Consider the following 25,024-nt stretch of genomic DNA (forward strand, 5'->3'; position numbering starts at 1 on the left):
ATTCTATGGGCACATAATAACGTAACAAAGAGAACCTTTCTAACATTAACAGAACGTTTCCAGATGGTCCTTTTTTAGTCATATAATAACGTTTCCAATATGACATGAGGAGGACGTTCTGTTTTGGTCATTTTATGGTCACATAATAACGTTACAAAGAGAACCTTTCTTACATTAACAGAACGCTTTCACATGGTCCTCCTTTAGTCATATAATATTGTTTCCAATATGACTTGAGGAGGACATTCTGTTTTGGTCATTCTATGGTCACATAATAACATTACAAAGAGAATCTTTCTAACATTAACAAAAGGTTTTCACATGGTCCTTCTTTAGTCATATAACAACGTTTCCAATATGATTTGAGGAGGACGTTCTGTTTTGGTAATTTTATGGTTGCATAATAACGTTACAAAGACAACCATTTTAACATTAACAGAACGTTTCCAGATGGTCCTCCTTTAGTCATATAAAAACGTTTCCAATATGACTTGAGGAGGATGTTCTGTTTTGGTCATTCTATGGTCACATCAGTGGCGCCCCCAGAAAATTTTCTTAGGGGTGGCCAGAAGAGGCCGCACCAAATCTTGGGGTGGCACACAAAAAAATAATGAATTAAGTGTAATGTTATATTTTTGTTTCTGGTAAATGAAATAATGTAGTTTTTATTCATTTAATTACTTTTTCTTGAAATATTGCAATTTATTCCTTGAAATAATTCAGGAAGTACATGTGCAAACCAAATAAAAATCTATGTTTAGTTTAAAAACACTTCCCATATATATATATATATATATATATATATATATATATATATATATATATATATATATATATATATATATATATATACTGTATAAATAACTTTACGCGCTTTTATTGTACATCAAACAGTATATGCCATGTTTAAAATTAATGAAGATTAATGAGTTTATCATTCCCAGAGATGGGTTGCAGCTGGAAGGGCATCCACTGTGTAAAAATGTGCTAGATAAGTTGGCGGTTCATTCCACTGTGGCGACCCTGGATTAATAAAGGGACTAAGCCGAAAAGAAAATGAATAAAAAAATAATGAGTTTATTAATAGCCCAAACAAATGACCAAACTGAATGAAAGGCATTACTATATACACACTAACTATACCTAATAATATCATTTATTCGTATTGCTTTTTGAGCCATTTTATTATGCATCTTCTTCTATTGATAAACTGTACCATAAGGTAAAAATATTAAATTGCCATTGCTGTCTATTGACGGTGTGTGCGTGCTGTCGATCAGAGAGGGTAGTGGCGGTTCTAGTTTAAATGACACCCTGGGCGAACCACCCTATACACCCCCACCTCCTTTGAATTGTTAGATTTGTTATTCAATAATATAACAATTTATTTATATTTAATCTAAATTACTACAATTAGTATTAAGTAAAGTAAAGAACCTTTATTGTCATTGTAGTTATACAACGAAATTTGTTTGGTAACTCACATAATTGTATTAAAATACAATTAATATTAGTATTATTATACAATTATTATTTATTATTATTAATAAATAACAGAAATCAATCCTGAATATTACTGGAAAACAACAACTGGAGTGATATGCCAAGATCACTTAAGAAACCTTTTGCATGAAAATTAATTATGACAATTCTCAAGAATACAAAAAATGTATTATAGAATTATCTGTGGTCTTAGACCAGATCATGGCTGAGAAATCATATGAAGTCTTACCTCCCTGACTCATTATCCCTCCTTTCTGCTTTAAAGCCATGCTTAGTGAAAGTAACATTATCGTCATTATCATATTATATAAACGTTAGTCGACTTTCAAAACTCGCTGCGTGCCGACACCTCTGCACAAAAGGCTGTTACTCCGTTTCACGGCGCATGAGCGACGCCTATGTTGTCTGCGTGTATGCAAAAAACCAACCGGGATTCACACGGGAGTTCGTGAGGCGCGCGGGAATGGTTTTCTGTGCGCATGCGTCATTTTGCTTTTACCAGCATTCACCACTGAAACAGCACTAAGGGCGAGAGACAATGAATCAGCTACGTCAATAACACCAACAATAATTTAGTGGCTGCATTTTATTTATTTAAATATTGGGAATTTATAAGTACATTTAAATCAATAATGTCAACAGTAAAATTATATTGGGGTGGCCACAGGGGTGGCCAGAGTTTACCGAGGGGTGGCCATGGCCACCCCTTGGGGGCGCCCCTGGGTCACATATTGACGTAACAAAGAGAAACTTTCTAACATTAACAGATTCCTAAACCCAGATGGTCCTCCTTTAGTCATATAATAACGTTTCCAATAAGACATGAGGAGGACATTCTGTTTTGGTCATTTTATGGTCACATAATAACGTTACAAAGAGAACCTTTCTTACATTAACAGAACGCTTTCACATGGTCCTCCTTTAGTCATATAATATTGTTTCCAATATGACTTGAGGAGGACATTCTGTTTTGGTCATTCTATGGTCACATAATAACATTACAAAGAGAATCTTTCTAACATTAACAAAACGTTTTCACATGGTCCTTCTTTAGTCATATAACAACGTTTCCAATATGATTTGAGGAGGACGTTCTGTTTTGGTAATTTTATGGTCGCATAATAACGTTACAAAGACAACCATTTTAACATTAACAGAACATTTCCAGATGGTCCTCCTTTAGTCATATAAAAACGTTTCCAATATGACTTGAGGAGGACGTTCTGTTTTGGTCATTCTATGGTAACATATTGACGTAACAAAGAGAAACTTTCTAACATTAACAGATTCCTAAACCCAGATGGTCCTTCTTTAGTCATATAATAACGTTTCCAATATGACTTGAGGAGGACGTTCTGTTTTAGTCATTTTATGGTCACATAATAACGTTACAAAGAGCACTCTCGCAGCACTAATTCTAATAGCTAGTGCTCGTGGTCTCAAATTCAAAAGCAAACACGTAAAACGTGTCTTCGATGTTCATCGTGCTCAAGAATGAGCATTATAACTGTAGTGTAGCGTGTAACTGCTTCATTCTGGAGGGTTTGAAGTCGATTCCTTTCTTCGAGTCAATTCCAGTACAATGTCCATTGAGGAATTGAGGAGTCGACTCTTTTGGAGTCGACTCCCTAATCCCTAAGCAACGCCACTCAATCTGGCTTTTGTGTTAAATATTTATTTTATAGTGATGATTAGTCTAAAAAAAGTCCGTTAGCACCTTAGCATACGTAATGCTAGCGTAAGGCTAACGTACAGAGCTTTTGTTTCTAAAAGTTTTAGCTTTTAATGACAATGTTTGTTTTTTTTGTCAATTTTTAATAGGAGGTAGTGTAATATATAGCCCACAATATCCACTGTACTGTCAAAAACGTATTAAAACCCCTTGTGGAAAAAATAACTGCTTAAACCAGCCAAGCAGTTTAGACAGTTTTAAACTGTTTTTTTTTTTTTTTTTTTTTCAGCAGGAACGTTAACTTAGTACATACTTTTACTGTAACCTTAAACTAATATTAATTTTAAAAAGTGCTTTTTGATTTCAGGACTGACATAATTACCCTCACAACAGAATAGAAGAGATTTCTAAATACCTGATGGGAGCAAGCTGATCACAGAGATGGAGGAAACATGGGTAATACAAGAAAACTTATTAAATCAATTAATGTTTGATTAGTGTGTTAAGGCGCATTGTTGGTGCGTTGCTATTTTGAGGAACTAAAATAAAGTGTGTAATAGACCAGCTGAAAGCAGCGCAAATATCTTTACAAATGAAAACAAATTAAAGGATTTAAATATAAAAAAAAAAAAAAAAATTCTACATCAATATAAAACACCACTGCCTCCATGCCTTCATCTCGGGGAGCTTTTTTCAGTTTATTTACGACAACTTGCTTTGGTATAATATTATTATTATTTATTATATGCATATTTATATGCATTTATTAAAAACAAGCTTAGATTAGTACACTTGTGGGTTTTTAGACCATATGAGGCATAAGAACAGGACGTGTGTTTGCATCCAACTCAGTTTTCTGACTACACTTCTATATTATTGCTTATTTATTCCTTTGCTGGAAATTAGAATTTAATTTAGAAGTAGTTTGGAAACAAATTTTTGCGCTTAGCAAATGAAAATAACTATGTAGGCTTATGGATGTCTTCAGTGGTGTGTAACACCGTTTTCTTATCAAAAGATATTAGAGTGGCAGTTCTTTAAAAGAGATAAGTGGGATGTAGATATGGAGATTTATATTTTTCAATTCAAAATATATTAATTTTGAATTATTTTATAAGACTCAAGCGCCACTGTATAGATCTGAAAGAAAAAAAATAGATACAAAGGAAGAGAACTTATTTGTAAATATTGTTGATTATGCTTTGTTTCAGGCAGCAGAAAGACAACTGGACGATAGAGAAAGTGACTAAGACACGCACACAAACACACACAGACATAGCAAATTAAAAATTTAATTGTTTGACAAATGCTTTATGTTTTCTGCCAATAAAGCCAGTTTTAGTAACATTTTATTGATTGAGCTCTGTCTGTCTCTAACATTCAGGACAAGAAAATAACATTCTGTGAAGTTCCCCAAAATAACGTCCCCCACACCTTTAAAGAGCCCATATTATAGGCTCAGAACGCTTATATTTCACTTTTTGAAGTCCCAAACAACAGGATGATAGGTATGCAAGGTTAAAAAACACTTTCAATGTCTTATAATATAGAATTATTTTTACCTCCTTTTCTCACCGACTCCCATATGAATCGTCCTAGCGAGTCTTTTTTTCCAAGCCCCTCCTTTACGTGACGCTAATTTGCGGTGATTGGCCGTATGAACCAGTCTGTTGTGATTGGACTACTGCATGTTACGGAGTCGGAAACGAAACGCCCATTACCATCTCTGGACTACAGTTCATCCTAACAATTCACAACGAATTTTATAGTGTAATAAAAGAAAACATGACCTCGATTTTGCCCTATCAATTTGAACCTGCATCTGACGAGGAGGAGGCCACAGTTGCAGAAAACCAAGCGAGTCAACTTCAAACACGGTTGGAGCAGGACATTTCTCAATGGTAAGTGTCAATATTGTTAATGGCACTTTGAGTTTTATTCGTGACAAACTAAGTAATTACCTCTCGAACTTATGTAGGTGCACATGTGGAAACTGCATCAAAATGCCAAGTGAGGTTGAAAATCTTTGCTGCAAAGAAGTACGACAGGTATTGTTTCTGCTGTAAATGAGCATTTGACGATTAGTGCGGCTTCCTCAAGTGAGTAAATAGAGGTTAAGTTAGTTTTTTTATTCAGATATTCAGACATTCTCCGTAATAATATAATTTCATGAAAGTATTCTTTGCAAATTCTAAATAGGGAATTCACATTAGCAGCAAATGATTATCAAAGTACAGCAATGTTTACAGTGAATTAGACAATGTTAATGTTGTTTACAAGTCAGTCTTGCATGCTAATTCCGATCGAATATTCAAAGTAACATGGTAAACAATATAGAGACTGCTATAGGATTGAATGTGCGAATATAAAACCAACTTTACTTCTATAGTGAGGAATGCTATAAACTAACACAATCCAAATTTGAAGTAAATTTGTTTTACATCTATACAAACGTTTGAAGCACTGAACAGTCAATTTGTATTATTCATATGTATATAATTTTATAGCAACGTGTTTAAGAGTGTTAATGTTTTATACCAGTAAAAACATTAGTATAGCAACTTGTGTTGGATAGTAATAACCTCTTATGTCAATACAAATATTTGTTATTATAAGTTGTTATACAAGTTAACAAAGAAAACAAATTTCTATATTTATTATTTGTTTATGGTCACATAGACAATTTTATTTGTCTACTGAAGTTAATATGTATTATTCATATGTAACTATATATCATAGCAAGCTGTTTTAGATTTACGTTTTATGCCACTACAAACATTTATGTTCTTGTAAGTTATTATAAAAATTTACATTTTTTATTTATTGTCACATATGAAATTGTTTTGTCCACAAAATGTAATCATTATTATTCATATGCATAAACATGTAATATCATATCAGTTTGTTTTGGAGTGTTAAAGTTGTATGCCAATCCAAACACTTATGTTATTATGAATTATTATACAAGTATTTGTTGTCTGAAAACTTCACCCCCCCCCAATCTTACCATCGTAGGTTACAAGAAGGATTAACCAGATTCCAGACCCACCAACATGCATGATACACCATCCAGGCTTTGAACCCAACTGTCTGAATCCATATACACTGCAGAACATCTATAACATTTACCAATGTGATTATGGGCGTCTAAGGCTTAGAACAACAGAGTAAGTACATTTTGTTTAACCCCACAAATAATAACATTAGTGCAACCACTTTGATATGGGATAAAAAGAACATGTAAATCATGACAATTGAATCAGATATGTTAATCAAACGATCTTTATTCCCAAAATAAATTGTCACACAGATTTTTTAAAAAAAGTCTTTATTTCTTTTAGGCAGTTCCGCTACCTGGCGTACCGCAGTTTTGTCAGCTGGTGCTGGGGCTACTTGGGTCGGAGTGTTCGTGTTGTAATTCCGTGCTGTGTTGTAACCCGGATACGGCAGGCATTTCCAGATCAGGCTGGTCGGTATGTTGGCTTCCGACCCCCTCTTGACTGAACCGAGACTTGTGATGGGCAATGGCTTCTTCCTTTGTTGGTCTGTCATATTCTGCACAAAGGGGCTTGGGAATGGGAATTTTCTTCAATTCATCCACAAATGGAGAGGGGTCCATAATGATGACCTCGAAGACCAGTTTCAGTAGCTCCTCAACATATCCTATAATTATAATTTATATTGTAATTTTGTTATATATTTATTGAATGTAAATTACTTATTTATTTCTAAAAATAAAACTGTTTTATAACTTACTATAGGTTGGTTCTGTTTTTAATGCCCGTGTTGTCCATTCCCCTCTTTTTGATTTTGGCAACACCATTTTGTACATTGCTTGTCCTGTAGCGGTTGTGGCTTGTTGACGGTTTGCGTTTTCATTGTGATGAAACGCTGCAAGGTACAGTCTATAATAGCAAAGCAGACAATTAACAAAGAGAATAAACAAAAAAAGCAAACTGATATATGTTGTAATATTTTGAGTACCTGCACAGCATTCCCATGAACAGGAAAACATGTTTTTTGGTGTAAATCTTAGAATAAGGCTGTGGAAAGCCTCAAGTGAAGATGTCTGATAATGATGACTCAATTTCTCAACATCCTTCAGCACCCTCTTGTTGCACAGTACTCTTTCAACTTTGAAGAGAGCCTGTGACCCTGCATTATTAGAAACTGTAAGTAATAGTACTTTCTCTTGTAGAATTAACTTCACCCAATTATTCATTCAATAAGTAGTGCAAGAAACACAAAGTGTATAAAAGTGACAAATTAACAATAACTACCTGGTTGAAACCATTTCTTTGGGTCCTTTGAAGCTCTAAGTGGATGTGCACACTTGGGAATAAAGCATTGTCATGCGTGTGCACATTCTGGAGGTGGTTAATCAGCGAAGTCCACTTGGCCACCTTCTCTGGTCCCGATGTAGAGGAAGTGGCGCACCAGTAAACATGATTTCTGATGCTACGTTGCCACTTCTTCACCAATTCACACTCCTTGTTTTTCCCCAGTTTATTTAATTTCTTAAACAAACCTGTTAAACAAAAAAAAAATGAATAATAATAAACAATAATGAATAAAAACCTATTTCACTGTACATTCAAATGTGCTTAGAATGTCAAATACTAACCCTTCTCGAAGTGCCATACATCGTAGAACTGGGTTATCTTGCGCTCCCTGAGATACTTCTGGATCTGTGGATGACGGTCGGTGACAATGTAATCCACCTCTAACCCGTTGTTCTCCAGTAGATCCAGACATCTCTTCAGCCCTTCTTTCTCCATATGGTAGCTACCTCCAACCTCATTGCTCTAAAAATGCATAGCAATATTAAAATTGGTTTATTTAAAAATTGTAATACATCTTTAGTCAATGTTATATATATATATATATATATATATATATATATATATATATATATATATATATATATATATATATATATGAATTTACACACCTGAACAAGCTGGAGGTCCACAATTGTATTACTCTGCATGTCCATTACTGTGTAGCTTCCAAATTTGGCTGAATGGCCTACACCAAAAAGTGGGAGCATAAATAAAATTCAACGTGAGAATATACTAAAATAATGGTTTAATAACTTAAGAAAAACGCATGACATACCTGGTGAGTCTGCACGCATATCTCCAGCAATAGCAGTCTTTCCTCCCTTTTTTAACTTTGCTATTATGTTTTGCTGCTCACTTTTCCACTTATGAACAATTGCTGGTTCCAAAAAACTTCTGCAATGTCGATGAAATGTGTCATACTGGAACAAGTTTAATTGCACAGCCTTAAAAATATATACAAGAGAAAAAAAATGTGTATTCATAGATAATATTAACAATTTTGATTTCATAAAATCAGATATTCATAAAATAATTTACTACCTTCTGTAGTTGGATAAATGAGCCTCCTGTAAAATAAGTGGCTGCTTATAAGAGGACGTTTCCAACCGGTGTACTTCCAACAATTGGCTGGCTCTGCCACTTCCTGTTGTACATACACTTGGGGCAAATCTGGCTGAAAGCAACATATGTGCCCATGCGGTGTTGCTCCGTATCACACTTTGATTTGCAAATTGGACACGTTGCAAACAGCTCCCGCAAACATGTTTCAAAAACAATGTATTTTGCATCTCCATACATGGGCCTTTTCACAATCCTAGTAAATAAAGAATTATTTGTAAATTTTTAAAATAAATCCTCTTATAATAAACCTATAAAAAGGATATTACTTACGACATTTCTGATTCCTGTGAAATGGTTGTGTCGTCTGGTTTAAAAGTTGAGTCATAAGGTTCTGTCTCAAAGTCTATGTATGAGTCTTCCTCTTCCACCTCCTCCTCTTCCAATTCCAGATGAGGTCTTTTGGTTGTGCTGACACCAAGAGCCTTTATAGGTGTTGAGGCAAATGGTACATCAAAGGACGTCGTTATTGTGCCAACAGTTTCACATTTAACTGTTGCCTGTGACCCTTAAAAAGACAATTATGTAAGTTTAGTTTCAACAAATATAAGCTTTAGAGAGTGTTATTAAAATAAATTAGAGCTTTATTACTGAATGAAAATACAACAACATTTATACAAATTATACCTTTACTCCGAAAGTGCGACTCTTTCTGCGTTCTTAAGGACAGCTGTGTGCCAACAGATGTTTTTGTTATATCATCCGTTTGTGTAGTCACATTCACAGTTTCTAGAGAGTCAGTCTGACAAGCCACATCTACACATGCACATCCACTTGAAATGGTCTGCTGTGATGTACTCTATACAAAAAAGGACAAAAAAAAAATCTATAAAAATTACATGGGGCATAAACATAATTCATTTAAAATATCAATTTATTAAGAGGTAAAGTTGGTTTTATGTTCAGATATTCAGACATTCTCTATAATAATATTTCAGAAAAGTATTCTTTGCAAATTCTAAATAGAAAAAACATATTAGCAGCAAATGACTCTCCAAGTCATTGTTCACAGTGAATTAGGTTAATGTTGTTTAGAACTCATACTTGCATGCTAATTTCGATCTAATATATACAGTTACATGGTAAACAAAATAGACTTCTAATTAAATGAATGTGCGAATATAAAACCAACTTCACCTCTGTACTTTAGGTAGGGAAAAAAGCGTTACTTTTCCCTCACACTTAAGAGCACAGTGTCTACGCGACATGATTCAACCGGAATTTGCTGCAGCGTTCGTGGTCTACCTCTTTTTGTTGTTATCCTGTTGTTGTGGGCGGGGCCGGTGGAGTTTCGATTTTCCCGGGTTTGCGCGTGCACGTGAATAACTTGGTTTCGTTCATACGTCATGGCGAAACACCTAATGATTCGGTATCAAGGCGACTCGTTTGAAGCAATAAGAGTCGACTCTTTTATATATGAATCAACAGTTTAAAACACTGTACATTTACAGATTTAAGCCTTAGCTGGACATTTCACTTCACATAGAGCTTTGTGACACACTAAATGGAAGGTTATTTTCAAAAAAACATAATATGGGCTCTTTAAAGAATTTCACATCTTGACCTTCTGGGAACTTTACAACGGCCTTAACACCAAGGATGTTAAAAGAACGTTCTGAGAACGTCACATTATCCAATAAAGTCTGGCCCCCTATACATTCTGTAAAGGTCCCCCAAATAACGTCCCTCACACCTTTAAAGAACTCAACATTGTGACCTTCTCAGAACAATCTGGGAACGTTACTAAACAACGTCCTTAACGCCGAGGATGTTAGTTTAGTTTAGTTTAGTTTAGTTTGACTTTATTAATCCCCGGAGGGAAATTCACATGTCACAGCAGAGCTCTCCATACTAAAAATAGATAAATAAGTTACATACATATAAAAACAATAATAAGATTACATTTCATACTGCACACCTTGGTTCCAAAAACAACGAGTAAACACTTGTACATATCCAATATCTAATTCAAGTTCAGCACAATTCATGTTATAAGAACGTCACAATTTCCAAAAAAGTATGGTCGCCTAAACATTCTGAGAACGTTCTGAATGTTCTGTAAAGGTCCCCCAAAAACGTTTCCCACACCTTTAAAGAACTCAACATTGTGAACTTCTCAGAACGTCCTGGGAACATTTCTTGTTCCCCTTCGGGGGGAACTCCAGCACTATAAGTGGATTTGATTGTTAAAATCCACATATTGGGAGATTCGGTTCAGAAGCTACTCGTCTGAAAGAGTATTGAACGGGCCTATTAAGAATGAATTGGCAGCGCAAGCCTGCGCAGGTGAGCGGCATAAGCAATCAACTGAGTATATAAGCTCACCTGGCGCCAGCAGACGCTATCCTTTTCGCTTCAGAGACTTTTCTGATCGAGCTTCATGAGGGTTCCTCCTGCTGTCTACAGCCACTTCGAGCGAACGAGTGTCTCCCGGTCCAGAGCGAGTCCACGCAGCGGCAGATGGTCGAGCTGGGTTTCTCCCTTGCCTGGCGTCCCTTTGGGTCCGGTCCTCCAGAGCGGTGCGTATTGTTGCAAAGCATCCTAAAAGAGCAACACAGTCGTGCAGCACGTCCTTTTCAGGACGGCGCTCCGCCTGTGCGTTTCTGGTTGCGGGGGTTTCCTGGCTCCGGATGATGGGCACGATCACTGCATTACATGTTTGGGGGTCCAGCATGTTAATGTGGTGCTCGGGGGCGGTTCATGTCGTCACTACGATGCCATGACCGTCGCACAGTTGAGATCGCGGCAAACTCTCGTGAGAGAGCGAGCCACCCCAGTCGCCTCCTTTTCTGCAGCGGGCGCTCGGGCAGATCTGAGGGTTCCAGCGAGAGATAAATCCGCCTCCTAAGGGCTCGCGGACCTCTCGCTCCTCCAAGCGCTCCATCCAAGCTTCGGGCGCTGGGAGTGATCCGTCTAATCAGATGGTAGCTCTCACGCTCGCTGACACCGGAGATCAGATGTCCTCCGCGGCATCGGAGGGTGGGCTTTCATTGTCCGACGATGATCCGGACCCGCTCGCCCCCTTCGGGCAGGTGAGCGCTGTCAAAACGGATACTGAAACGGATGTGTTAGCCGTGCTTTCCCAGGCTGCTTCGGCCGTGGGTTGGAGATGGTTTATCCCCCAGCTCCGCGGCCGGACCGACTAGAGGGGCGTTCCCTTCTTCCCGGCGACGCACAGTAGGCTCACGCGGTCTTAAAGAGCACCTTTTTTCTGCTCGTGCTGCGTGTCCCTCCACCCTCACCACTCTTGGTGGTGGAGCGGCCAGGGGGTATGTGGCGATTCCTCAGGTTGAGTGTGCGATGGCGGTTAATCCGCGCAGCGCCTCTTCTTGGCGGGGTCTGCCTCGTCTCCCATCCAAAGCCTGTGAGTTTTCGGCTCCCTCGGAGCTAGAGCTTACAAAGCTACGGACCAGGCTGCATCCGCCTTGCATGCGATAGCCACCGACCAGCGCTACCAAGCGCAGGCGCTGGCCGAGCTGCACGAGGGTGGGTCCAACCCAGGCTTATGAGCTTCGCACCGCAGCCGACTAAGCTCTTCGGACTACTAAGTCCGCTGCGTGTGCTTTGGGGAGGACGATGTCCATACTAGTGGTCCAGAAGCCCCACCTCTAACAAAACTTGGTTGATATGCGCGAAGTTGACAAAGTCCGCTTTCTTGACTCACCCATATCCCAAGCTGGTCGGCGACACAGTCTGCGAATTCACCCAGGAATTCGAGAAAGTGAGAGAGCAGTCCGATGGGTGATGTCTAATCGGCGGCCCTGTAAGCCCGCTCCGCCCACCGTGCCATCCATACCTGCTCCTCGCCGAAGGCGCCCGCCTACGAGAGCTGCACCGCCCCCGCACTCGCCTCTGGCGAAGCGAGCGCGTCGAGCACCTCGGAAGCAGGCCACTCCCCCTGCCCAGAACGCCGCTAAGTCTGGCAACGGACCGCGAAGCGTCCCTGGGACAGGTCATCTGGAGAGGAGGGAACTTGCTCTTTCCCCGCTGGAGGGCGGGGCGCCATTTCCAACGGCACTTTTTACTGCCATGAAATGAAAGGGCACTTTTCCACTTCTCCGGAGGTGACAGCCTGAAATCTGCCAGTTTGAGCTCAGCTCTCTAGCTCGTAGGTTCAGTGCACTCCGCCAGTGGCTCACGGGCACTGCAGGCCCTGCCAGCCTGGGACGCGCCGCCTCTCAGCTTGCAAGGTCTGCATGCTCCGCCAGCGACTCACGGGCGCTGGGGGGACGGTCTCCCTTTTCCCAGCCCCCAAGCCCCCCCTCCGGAGTCAGGGTGCGGAGCCAGAGCGAATCGCTCTCCTCCAGCTCGCGCTCCCCGGATCAGCACACCCGCTCCTCGCTGCCCCTCCGCGGGTACGTCAACGATTGCTGTGATGACGTCATTAGCGAGGGCTCTGCCCGCCTGGTTAGCGCGGGCCAGCCCCTCGCGGTGGCTCATACGCACGATCAGACTTGGCTACGAACTACAGTTCTCCAAATGGCCTCCCAGGTTACGGGCGTGTATTTCACCAGGGTCAATCCCCTGTCCGCCCCTGTCTTGCGAGAGGAGATTGCTGCCCCCCTGGCGAAGGGTGCAATCGAGCCGGTACCTCCAGCCGAGATGGAGAGCGGGTTTTACAGCCCGTACTTCATCGTACCCAAAAAGAGCGGTGGGTCACGGCCAATCCTAGATCTGCGTGTTTTGAATCGCTGCCTTCACAAGCTGTCGTTCAGAATGCTTACGCAGAGGCGCATCCTCCGATGCATTCGTCCTTAGGATTGGTTTGCAGCCCTAGACCTGAAGGACACGTATTTTCATGTCTCCATTCTTCCACGCCACCGTCAGTTTCTGCGGTTTGCGTTCGAAGGTCGAGCATGGCAGTACAAGGTCCTCCCCTTCGGGCTCTCTCTGTCTCCGCGGGTCTTCACCAAACTCGCGGAGGGTGCCCTAGCGCCTCTGCGGCTTGCGGGCATCCGCGTACTCAATTATCTCGACGACTGGCTGATTTTAGCCCACTCTCGGAAGCAATTGACTGCGCACAGAGACGAGGTGCTCCGGCATCTCCGCCTATTGGGGTTGCAGGTCAACTGGGAAAAGAGCAAACTCGCCCCGGTGCAGAGGATCTCTTTTCTCGGGATGGAGCTGGACTCGGTCACCATGGTAGCACGCCTCCTTGAAGAGCGCGCTCGCCTGCTGCTGAACTGTCTGAGGGAGCTCGACAGCAAGTTAGTGGTCCCACTGAAATATTTTCAGAGGCTCCTGGGGCATATGGCTTCCGCTGCGGCTGTCACGCCGCTCGGATTGCTCCATATGAGACCACTTCAGCACTGGCTTCAAGATCGAGTTCCGAGACGCGCATGGCATGCGGGCACACACCGAGTCGCTGTTACTGCGCTGTGTCGCCGCACCCTCAGCCCCTGGAACGACCCCTCGTTCCTGCAGGCCGGTGTGCCTCTGGGACAGGCGTCCAGTCATGTTGTTGTTTCGACAGATGCTTCCAGCACAGGCTGGGGAGCCGTGTGTCGCGGGCATGCAGCTGCGGGCCTGTGGGTAGGTGCCCAGCTGCATTGGCACATCAATCGCCTAGAGCTGTTGGCAGTGTTCCTTGCTCTTCGCCGTTTTTCTCCGGCGCTGGGGCAGCAACACGTGCTGGTCAGGACGGACAGTACGGCGGCGGCGGCGTATATCAACCGCTTGGGGGGTATGCGCTCTCGCCGCATGTCTCAGCTCGCCCGCCGTCTGCTCCTCTGGAGTTACCCGCGGCTGAAGTTGCTGCGCGCCATTCACATCCCAGGTATGCTCAACCGTGCAGCTCTCACGGCAGCAGATTCACTCTGGAGAATGGAGACTCCACCCCGAGTCTGTCCAGCTGATATGGGCGCGATTCCGGGAGGCCCAGATCGATCTGTTTGCTTCCCCCGAGAACGCTCATTGCCAGTTGTTTTATTCCCTGACCGAGGGCTCTCTCGGCACGGATGCACTGGCCCACAGCTGGCCTCGGGGCGTACGCAAGTATGCGTTTCCCCCAGTGAGCCTCATCGCGCAGTTAATGTGCAAGGTCAGGGAGGACGAGGAGCAGGTTTTGTTAGTTGCGCCCCTCTGGCCCAATCGAACCTGGATATCAGAGCTCTCCCTCCTCGCGACGGCCCTCCCTTGGCAGATCCCTTTGAGAGAGGACCTACTTTCTCAGGGACAAGGCACCGTCTGGCACCCTCGTCACGATCTCTGGAACCTCCACGTGTGGTCCATAGACGCGAGGAAGACATAGGTAAGTTGCCGCCCGCGGTGGTTGATACCATCACTCAGGCTAGAGCCCCCTCCACGAGGCGCGCCTACGCCCTGAAGTGGAGTCTATTCACTGAGTGGTGTGGAAGACCCCCGATCTTGCCAGATCAGTGTTGTGCTCTCTTTCCTTCAAGAGAAGCTGGACAGCAGGCTGTCGCCCTCCACTCTCTAGGTTTACGCTGCTGCCATCTCCGCTCACCATGACGCGGTGGCTGGCGGCACCGTGGGAAAGCATAACCTCATCATCCGGTTCCTCAGAGGCGCTAGGCGAATTAATCCAACTCGCCCCCCTCTCACGCCCTCTTGGGATCTCGCCCTCGTTCTCACGAGCTTGCGATTTGATCCCTTCGAGCCACTCGATACAGTATCTTTAAGATTTCTGTCCCTGAAGACAGCTCTGCTGGTCGCGTTGGCCTCCATTAAGAGGGTCGGGGACCTGGAGGCATTTTCGGTCAGTGACTCGTGCCTGAAATTCGGGCTGGGATTTTCTCACTTTATCCTGAGACCCCGTCCGGGTTATGTGCCCAAAGTTCCTACCACTCCTTTTAGAGATCAGGTAGTAACCCTGCAAGCGCTGCCCCCGGAGGAGGCAGACTCATCCCTGTCCTTACTTTGTCCAGTTCGCGCTCTGCGCATTTATGTGGACCGTACTCAGAACTTTAGATCTTCTGAGCAGCTCTTTGTCTGTTATGGCGGAAGGCAGCAGGGAAGTGCCGTGTCTAAACAACGTTTATCCCACTGGATTGTGGAGGCCATTTCATGTGCTTATTTGAGCAGAGGCCAGCCGCGCCCCCCAGGAGTGCATGCGCACTCCACTAGGAGCGTTGCATCCTCTTGGGCATGTGCGCGTGGCGCTTCTTTAACAGACATTTGTAGAGCTGCGGGCTGGGCGACACCCAACACATTTGCAAGATTTTATAATCTGCGAGTGGAGCCGGTTTCCTCAAGGGTGTTAGGTACCTTTGGTGATTGAGGAAACAACTCGTTAGGTGTTGTACACGCTTGCGGTGCCTTTTTTCCCTAACACGGAGAGATGTGCACCCTCCTCTCTGTCAGTAAAGTTCCCCATTCGGTGAGCCCTGCAGATTCCTCCGAGGCCCCCAGCACAGACTCAGCGGAGGAGTCACTTGCTGGCCCATTACGTAGTAGGTCTGCCCGTTGGTCAGCCCGCGTTTTGGGTATAGGTGCCTGCTATTTGTTTCCCCCTATTGGGTGCGGATGGTCTCCGCAGCGTCCTCCCTACTGGGATGGCACGCTTCCCAACGTACTGTCGTATATTCCTAGAATTATCTAGACGCTAGCGACTCCCAAAAAAGATACCTATTCCGTAAAACTTCTTTTTGAAGTGGGATAAGTTAGGGCCAAGGGCACGTTGGAGGACCACGCCTCTCATGATCTGGGTGCGTCACGCTTGCCTGACCGCTCTCTCATGGTGGGTGTTGGTAAGGTGCAGTCATTATGGCGCTTTCAATGGGCTCCCAATACGTGGATTTTAACAATCAAATCCATTTATAGTGCTGGAGTTCCCCCTGAAGGGGAACGTTCGAGGTTACTAAAGTAACCCTTCGTTCCCCGAGGAGGGGAACAGAAGCACTATACTCCGTCGCCATTATGACTGTCCCTTAGCTGTTAAAAGTCTCTTCAGCTTAAAAAGGATGGCGTCTGCTGGCGCCAGGTGAGCTTATATACTCAGTTGATTGCTTATGCCGCTCACCTGCCAATTCATTCTTAATTGGCCTGTTCAATACTCTTTCAGACGAGTAGCTTCTGAACCGAATCTCCCAATACGTGGATTTTAACAATCAAATCCACTTATAGTGCTTCCGTTCCCCTCCTCGGGGAACGAAGGGTTACTTTAGTAACCTCGAACGTTAACATCCTTAACACCACCGGGGATGTTATGGGAACGTTCTAAGAACGTCACAATTTCTAAAAAAAAAAGTATGGTCCCCTAAACATTCTGAGAACGTTCTGAATGTTCTGTAAAGGTCCCCCAAAAACGTTTCCCACACCTTTTAAGAACTCAACATTGTGAACTTCTCAGAACGTCCTGGTAACATTTCTTGAGAACGTCCTTATACCGCCGGGGATGTTATGGGAACGTTCTGAGAACGTCACAATTTCCAAAAAAGTATGGTCCCCTAAACATTCTAAGAATGTTCTGTACAGGCCCCCAAAAACGTTTCCCACACCTTTAAAGAACTCTACATCTTGACCTTCTCAGAACGTCCTGGGAACGCCCTAGAGAACGTCCTTAATACCGATGGGGACGTTCTGAGAACGTTCTGGGAACATCAAATTTCTAGCTGGGTAAATTAGTCCAAATCAACAACATCTATGCTAGATCCTATAACACCTAATTATTAAAACAATTGTTTCCAAAGTTTCTGGACCTGTTCTTAGCATTTTGAATTTATCCCTACTTTTAGAATATGTTCCTAAAACCTTTAAATTAAGCCTCTTGACAAAAAAAAAAAAACAGCTTGATTCCTAAGAACTTGTAAATTTTAGACCCATTTCAAACCTGTCCTGTCTATCAAAGATACAAGAAAAAAAAAGTATGTGCTCAACTATGTTCACTCCTACAAAGAAACAATATTTATGAAAAATTTCAATCTGGATTTAGAGCATTTCATAGCACAAAAACAGCACTCCTAAGAGTTACAAATGACCTCCTCCTGTCATCCAATCATGTTTGCATTTCTCTTTTAGTGTTATTGGACCTTTTTGATACAATCAATCATAAAATTCTCCTTGATAGGCTAGAAAGTGATGTTGGTATTTTAGGAACTGCACTGGCCTGGTTCAGGTTTTATCTATCTGAACATTATCAATTTCTATCAGTTAATGAAGAGGTATCATACAGATCAAAAGTTCAATGTTGGGTACCACAAGGCTCAGTTCTTGGTCCCTTACTGTTCACACAATAAATGTTACCGCTAGTGATATTAAAAACATGGAGTTAGCTTCCACTGTTATGTTGATGACACACAACTTTATATCTCCTCTCAACCTGATAACTTGTATGAATTTACAAAATTAACAGATTGTATAGCTTATATCAAAAATTGGATGACTAAAACTTCTTATTAATAAATTCAGATAAAACTGAGGTCTTGCTTATTGGACTCAAAAACCTCACACACAAAAACCTAAAACACTGTTTAACCCTTGATGGATTCAAAGTTCAGTCCTCATCTTTGTGAAAAAAAATTTAGGGTGTTTTTTTTTTATAGCAACCTGTCAGTTTAAGGCCAGATTTCAAGCATCTGTAAAATCGAATTTTTTCATCTTAAAAATGTTGCTAAACTTTCACATATGCTATCATCGTCTGATGCGGAAAAGCTTATTCATGATTTCATAACCTCTCGATTAGATTATTGTAATGTGTTACAAGGTGGTTTCCTGGCTGGCCTTATTAACAAACACTCTAGAACAAAGAAATATAATCATATTACTCCAGGTATTTCATCATTGCATTGGCTCCCTATTAAAATTTGTACTTTTTTATTTTATTTTATTGACAACTTACAAAGCCCTGAATGGCTTAGTAGCCCAGGATTTGAAAGAGCTCCTGGTGTATTATAGCCCCTTGCATCCACTACGGTTAATTAATTCTGGACAATTGATTATTCCCAGAATATCAAAATCAACTGTAAGCAGTAGATCTTTCACCTAAACTCTGGAACAGCCTCCCTAGTACAGTTCGGGAAGCAGACACACTCTTGTCAGTTTAAGTGAGGTTTATTCATAAACTAATTTCGAGACGATCATGTGCTTATGATTTATCACAGCCGGTCCCATATTTTGCTAATCACTATCTTCCAATGATATGAGCCCTAAGCTACTATAAAAACCCATAGTTACCGGCTCATTTTATTTTCGTTTAGAAGAACGCTCTGCTCCGCTCATCAACTAAAAAAAGCTACAAATGGTACACAAGCTACAAAAGCTTCAATCTACAAGCTTCAATCTACAAGCTTCATTTACATTTAGTCATTTAGCAGACGCTTTTATCCAAAGCAACTTACAAATGAGGACAAGGAAGCAATTTACACAACTATAAGAGCAACAATGAATAAGTGCTATGGGCAAGTTTCAGTTATGTAAAGTCTATAAGAAGGAAAGCATTAGTATTTTATTTTTTCTTGAGTACAGTTAGTGGTATAGCCAGAGTGGCAATTGCAGATTAGGAAGTGAAGTGGAGACTACATGGTTGAGTTTTTAGTCGTTTCTTGAAAACAGCGAGTGACTCTGCCATTCAAGCTACAGCAACAACAACAACTACTATTACAACTATTTCAACAACTACATCAACAGCTTAAACAACAACACCAAAACCTTCCACTGCAAAGTACCTCCACAACGCATTTGCTGTGTCTTCAACCATATTTCCCAGCAAGATATCAGCCAAAACTCCAAAGCTATTGCCATAAAACTGAACCCTCACCTTTTCCTAACAGTACAAATGCGATCCATTATTTAACAGATTGTTTGATGGAATGTGTTCAGCCATTCCAATAGCCATTTGACTTCTGAAAAGATTATTACCCAAGCAGTAAATATTAGCCAGCTATTGGAAAACAGTATGCCATCAAGCACAGAAGTCCAATTGTCCACTTTTATTCTCCTTTTTAGACCCAACCACAAAGCTCTGATCCTCGCAGTGGTACCTTTGAGCTCCAACTCCCGCAGGATTTACCCAGAATCCTCTCTTCTACACTCTACTTCCAATCACCTCTTCTCTCCTGTTTAGACATGACCCCAAGCTCTGACCCCCACAGGGGTCCTTTTGAGCTCCAACTTCCGCAGGAGTTACCAGAATCCTCTCTTCTACACTCTACTCTATCTACCTCTCTTCTCCCCTCTAGAAGGGAGGCCTTTTTACCCATCTTACTACATTATGTCCAGCCCCCTTATAGCTCCAGTCTCTTTACCCTTTATAACCCTACCTATTTTATGTCTCCTGCTTGAACCTATCTTTCATTCCACTTTATATCTAGCAGCCGGATATAGCTCTATTCTTTTTGCTTTTTTTTTTTTTTTCATAAATACGCGGCTGCTGTCCCGAGTGATTAATTACTGCAACTTGGGGAGTTCTGAGATTCACCGAGCTCAGGCTCCCCTGTCGCTCTGCCAACGGGAGAAAACCCTGGGCTCGAGGATCCCTTGAGCTCGGGGCTCTCTCCCGGGACAGCATGCCAAACAAGCTTGTATAAATTATCAGCTAAGTGTGAACTCTTAAAAAAACAGATTAAAGACACATCTCTTTGCATTAGCATCCACATAAAACACAAAAGCTGTAGAAATTCAAATCCCCTAAAGGATTGTTAGTCTGCATTATTTAGGACAACCAGAGTCGGGAACACTTCCCTAAAGGCATTATAATTTGAATAGCACCTGCGCTTATTTTAGACTTGTTTTTTTATTATTACCGAGGTTTCCATAATCCTGGACCAGGCTGTATCCTGAGCAGCTGCTGGGGGTTATGGAGAGGTGGAAATCATTGCGACAGACAAGACCTCACATTGAACCTGAAGGGAAAGCCTACATCAGCCATTGACCTCTCCCACCTGACGCTTCTCCACGATGGACGTCTGGCACTGTGGCGCTTGAACTGCAGCTCTGTGAAGGAAGTTTGGCCATGAGAGTGGTGGTTGTGCATGGCCTTTTTGCCCTGGGTTTTTATAATTCTTCGCTATCACCGGTTGGTGGGTTTTTTTCCTCACCGTAGTCGTCACTGGCTTGCATGGTTTAGGGCCCGTGGAGCTGCACATCTGTGGAGTTTTTCTTCAGTGTTTGAACTCTCAGCAGTAAAAATTAAACCACAATGGACTGAACTAAACTGAACTTGCAGGTGTAATAAGTAATAATAAGTAAAACAAAATGCACAAATATCTGCAACTGTTTTGAATGATTGAAGTTTGAATGGTTAAAATGTTCAAGGTCTAAATGGTTGCAAAGGTCAGTGTCAAGCTCTTTGTTAATTTTTCTTTGGCTTAGTCCCTTATTTATCAGGGTCGCCACAGCAGAACAAACCACCAACTATTCTAGCACATGTTTTAAACAATTATATTAAATGCATTTAAAAAAAAAAAAAAAAAAAACTGCTCCATTTTCCTTCTTTCTGTAAAACTGCTTGGAGTCATGGCGAATCATGGCGAACACAGACTCCATTAATATTGCTCACAGGTCCTCTAGTATTTTTTTTTTAGATCTTAAAGTTAAGCATATAAATTGTTGGGGAGCAGCACAGCTGAACCTTGATGTAATTTTCTTATGCCAACTATTTCCCCCGAGGGAGTCTGACCAACTCTGCCTGAAATTAAATTAACAACCTGCTGGTGCATATGATCAGACCACTGACTCTATTTTCTTCAGATTGTTCTTAAAGACATAAGAGTGCCTGGAACTTTTATTAACCCGATATCTCACAGACTTGGACAGAAAGAGATGAACTGATATTAGGGAGAGATGGCATGACTGCTACTTATTCAATCTGCTGCTCAACCCAATGGATACATCTTTAATGAAGAAATGATTAATCTATTTAATAAAAGTTGAGAATTATAGAACGCAGCTCATTTATCACTGGCTAAAACCGAATGGTTAATTCCAGCTTGACTTACAGTGAGCCTGAAAAAGAACTCATTTAAAGCATTAGTCTTAGAAATCAGTGTCGTATGGAAGACATTTCTTTGAACTTTATAAAAGCAATGAACTTTTCAAAACCAGTTTTCATGTCAATCCTTGCAAAAATCATAAAAAGTGATTCAGGAAGGAACAACATATTACTATATATCACTATATCCACTATAGGGGAAAATCAACCTAAAGCTTGCAGCCTTGGAAATAATTTAGCAATGCAACAAAGTTAAAGCAGTAGCCAGTCAAGAACAAAACTGAAGAGGCTCAAAGAGCAATTGAATAATTTCATTAATGAAACTATTCAAAACAAAATGATTGAGAAATTTAGGCTGTCATTTATTTACGTTTTATAGGTTAACACATCAAGAAGCACACTGTCCTGATAATAATTTGCTTTTTGAGACACAGATCGAGTCATTGCGCAAAACATTACCTTACGTTAAATAAAAGTAAAGCAGCTTAACATAGCAGACATCCCAAGTTGGGAAATGCCATTTCCGGGGGATACAGAGTTGATTTGCGGGAGGTAGCAGGAGAGTGGGTGCTTGAAGAGCAGTGGGGGTGAGTTGCACATAATGTACCTGAAGAGCTAGGAGGGATGCGGTGGAAAGGGGTGTGCAACACATTTAAGGACCAGGCGGGAGATTATTCATTCATTTGCGGGCATCCGGGAGTCTTTTTGCATTTGCGAGATACTCCTGCAACTTCCAGAAGACTTGGGATATAGAAGCTCCAAAAATTTAAACTATGTCATTCTAGTTTTTAGAGTTGAAGTTAAGTTTAGTTCAGTTCAGTGTGATTTAATTTTCACTGCTGGAAGTCTAAAAACTGAAGAGCAAATCCATCGATGCTCGGCTCCAAAAATGCCAAACCAAACAAGCCAGTGGCGAGGAACAAACTTCACCAACTTAAGAATGTGAAGGACACAAAACCTTGAGAGAAATCAGGCTCAGTTGGGCATGACAATTTCTCCTCTATCCAAACGTCTTGTGCAGAGCTGCAGTCTAGTCAACGGAGCCTGGAAAACGCTGGACATCCATCATGGAGAAGCTGCAGGTGTAATGAGTAGTAATAAGTAAAAGAAAATGCACAAATACCAGCAATTGTTTTGAATGACTGAAAAGTTTAAATGGTTAACATTTTTGAAATTTTAAGATTCTATCTGTGTTCTGAATGATTTTGAGATATTGAACTTTAAAGTTTTTGCATTCCATACAGCAAACAGTATGTGAGTGACAATTGTTTTTAAATATAAAGTCTTAAAATGTAAACAACTTATAAAAAACACCCCATACGTACGATACGACGATACATGTTTAAATAGATCAGTGGCAGTCCCTAAAGAGCAGGATTCCCTAAAGCGGAATGAACAACCAACTATTCCAGCATATTGTTACGGTGAGGTGTGGCACGATTGACATTGAAATCATTCAATCAGCAGGTAGCACCACCTTTTTAAAGCCTGATTGGCTGTTGCTTGAGATGCGTCACGTCCTCTGTGCTTTGGCTTGGTGCATGTCTTTCCAGCTACTGATGTTTTTTTTTTTTATTTTTTTTTTTATAGAGCTTTGTCATTTGTTTAAATGAGCCAATATTAAGATTTGCTTTTTGGCATTGTTATAGTGCATTGTGTGGCTGTGGAATTTTTCTGGGCTATTGTGGCTTGGATGAATGTTCACCTTAACAGTTATGTGGTAATGCTTTTAACTGGATAGATAATCAAGCAGCAACCTCCCGCTCTCCCTCGAAGCCAATACAGAAGTAACTGAAATTGTGCTCACAAACCATTCACATGGGCTCCGTTTCCCAGGTGAGTGAAATTATATACTTATGCAATCTCTATAAATGTGTTTGTTTTATTTAAGATCATTTATCATTTATATTTTTCTTTAGACCTGTAAAGCACACCAGAATCTGACAGATTGATTATAAAGCTATAGGCTCTAGAACATCATCTGAAGCATTATCATACAGTGTTATGCTGTGTTCACACCAGACGCGGAATGTGCAGATAAATCTTGCCGCGTGAACATTTATGTTTTCTCGCTTCATTCGCGCATCAAACCCCGCTTCATTTGCGCGTCAAATCCCACTTCATTTGCGCGTTAAACCCTGCTTCATTCGCGTGTCAAATTCACTTCAGAACAGACGCGGATTCGCGTGATGGGCAGGGCTTCTGTCTGCCCAGTGACTCTAGCTTCATAGCTAAATGGCTAACATAGATTTTATGAAGAAAATAACAGTGTTTATGTGCTTTATGAAGACTAAATAATAGCGTCGATACGTTTAGGGTCATGTCTGAGTCCACTACATCCTTTCATAGGTCCTTCCAGAGGTACATCCTTCCAGCTCTGTGAGCTCATAAACTCCTCCAGAAACTGAACCTGAATGACGGAGGCTTTCAGCGGTGCTTCTGACTGAGCCAAGCCCAGTTTGATGACTTGTTGTTGGTGTCAGCTGGAAGATTTCCCCCAGGACACCATCAACAGGTTCTACGTCACAATCATGCCCCCACAAGAGCAAGCTTCAGATTCTGAGTTCGGGTTTTCGAACTCGCGCGTTTCGCGCCGCAGGATGTCTATTCTCGCTTTTGCATTAACTTAACATGTAAATCACTCGCGCTTGACGCGCGTTCCGTGTCTGGTGTGAACACAGCATTATACCTGGATTTCATAAATAGTCTTGCATTTACTAACGCAGTCTATATCTGAAGTATTTGACAGTAATTCAAACAGTGATTTTAAAAGTCTAAACACTTTATTGATATATTGTACAACCAAGCACATGTGGTCAGAACACAAACGAGATCACAGGAAATGAAGTATTAAGCATTTCTCCCATAAGAAAGCCTTTCTAAGCACAATGCCAGAATGCATCTTTAGCTCCACTCACGCTCCGCATCTTTGCACTTATTTGGCATCTCCTGGTTGGTGTGATGACGCACAAACAAAATGGCGATGGTTGGCCACGCCCACTGGTAGCTTCTTTTAGGTTCTTTATAAACCTATGGGTGATGTCACGGATACTACGTCCATATTTTTACAGTCTATGTGGATAACATTCGAGGTTACAGAAGTAACCCTTTGTTCCCCGAGGAGGGGAACGGAAGTGCTATTAAATGGATTTGATTTTTGTGAAAATCCACGAAATGGGAGGATTCAGATCAGAAGCCGCTTGTCTGAAGAGTATTGAACGGGCCAATGAATGAAATGGATTGGCAGCTTAAGCTTGCGCAGGTGTGCTGCATTGCTAATTATCCCCAAGGGGGGATAGATGGCAGAGTTTACATATGGACTAGCCCTAAAAAGGGGGAGTACGCATAGCAAAAGAGTGGTTAGCGGAGAGGGAAGACATGGGTCCGCCCGGGGGGGGGGCTTAACCGTGGCGGAACAAGCATATGGGATCGCCTAGTGGGGATCACGCATAGCAGGCACCTATACCCAAAACGCGGGCTGAACAGCGGGCAGACCTA

General features: G+C 41.7%; 1 protein-coding gene and 1 long non-coding RNA gene across 4 annotated transcripts in view; one reads left to right on the plus strand and one right to left on the minus strand.

Moving 5' to 3' along the window:
- Positions 1–25,024, plus strand: part of LOC147844362 (uncharacterized) — a 230,886-nt gene that overhangs the window by 155,225 nt on the left and 50,637 nt on the right. The window lies entirely within an intron of this gene.
- The window catches only part of LOC101884613 (uncharacterized), a 31,805-nt gene continuing 13,114 nt past the window's right edge, over positions 6,334–25,024 (minus strand). The window contains exons 1-8 of one of the 3 annotated variants that reach the window (XM_087254110.2): positions 8,560–8,833; positions 8,294–8,438; positions 8,127–8,203; positions 7,800–7,980; positions 7,456–7,703; positions 7,160–7,330; positions 6,932–7,080; positions 6,334–6,838 (exon numbers count right to left, since the gene is read on the minus strand). In XM_087254110.2, coding sequence (XP_087110236.1) covers positions 7,277–7,330; positions 7,456–7,703; positions 7,800–7,980; positions 8,127–8,203; positions 8,294–8,312 — 579 coding nt within the window. In that variant the 5' untranslated portion in view covers positions 8,313–8,438; positions 8,560–8,833 and the 3' untranslated portion in view covers positions 6,334–6,838; positions 6,932–7,080; positions 7,160–7,276. Of the gene's footprint in view, positions 6,839–6,931; positions 7,081–7,159; positions 7,331–7,455; positions 7,704–7,799; positions 7,981–8,126; positions 8,204–8,293; positions 8,463–8,559; positions 8,834–8,910; positions 9,146–9,264; positions 9,437–25,024 lie in introns of those variants that run through there. The other 2 variants (XM_087254109.2, XM_087254108.1) reach the window with 2 other exon arrangements.

The sequence above is a fragment of the Danio rerio genome, chromosome 5 (assembly GCF_052040795.2).
Source record: "Danio rerio strain M-AB ecotype USA chromosome 5, GRCz13ab, whole genome shotgun sequence".
NCBI classification, from domain to species: domain Eukaryota; kingdom Metazoa; phylum Chordata; class Actinopteri; order Cypriniformes; family Danionidae; genus Danio; species Danio rerio.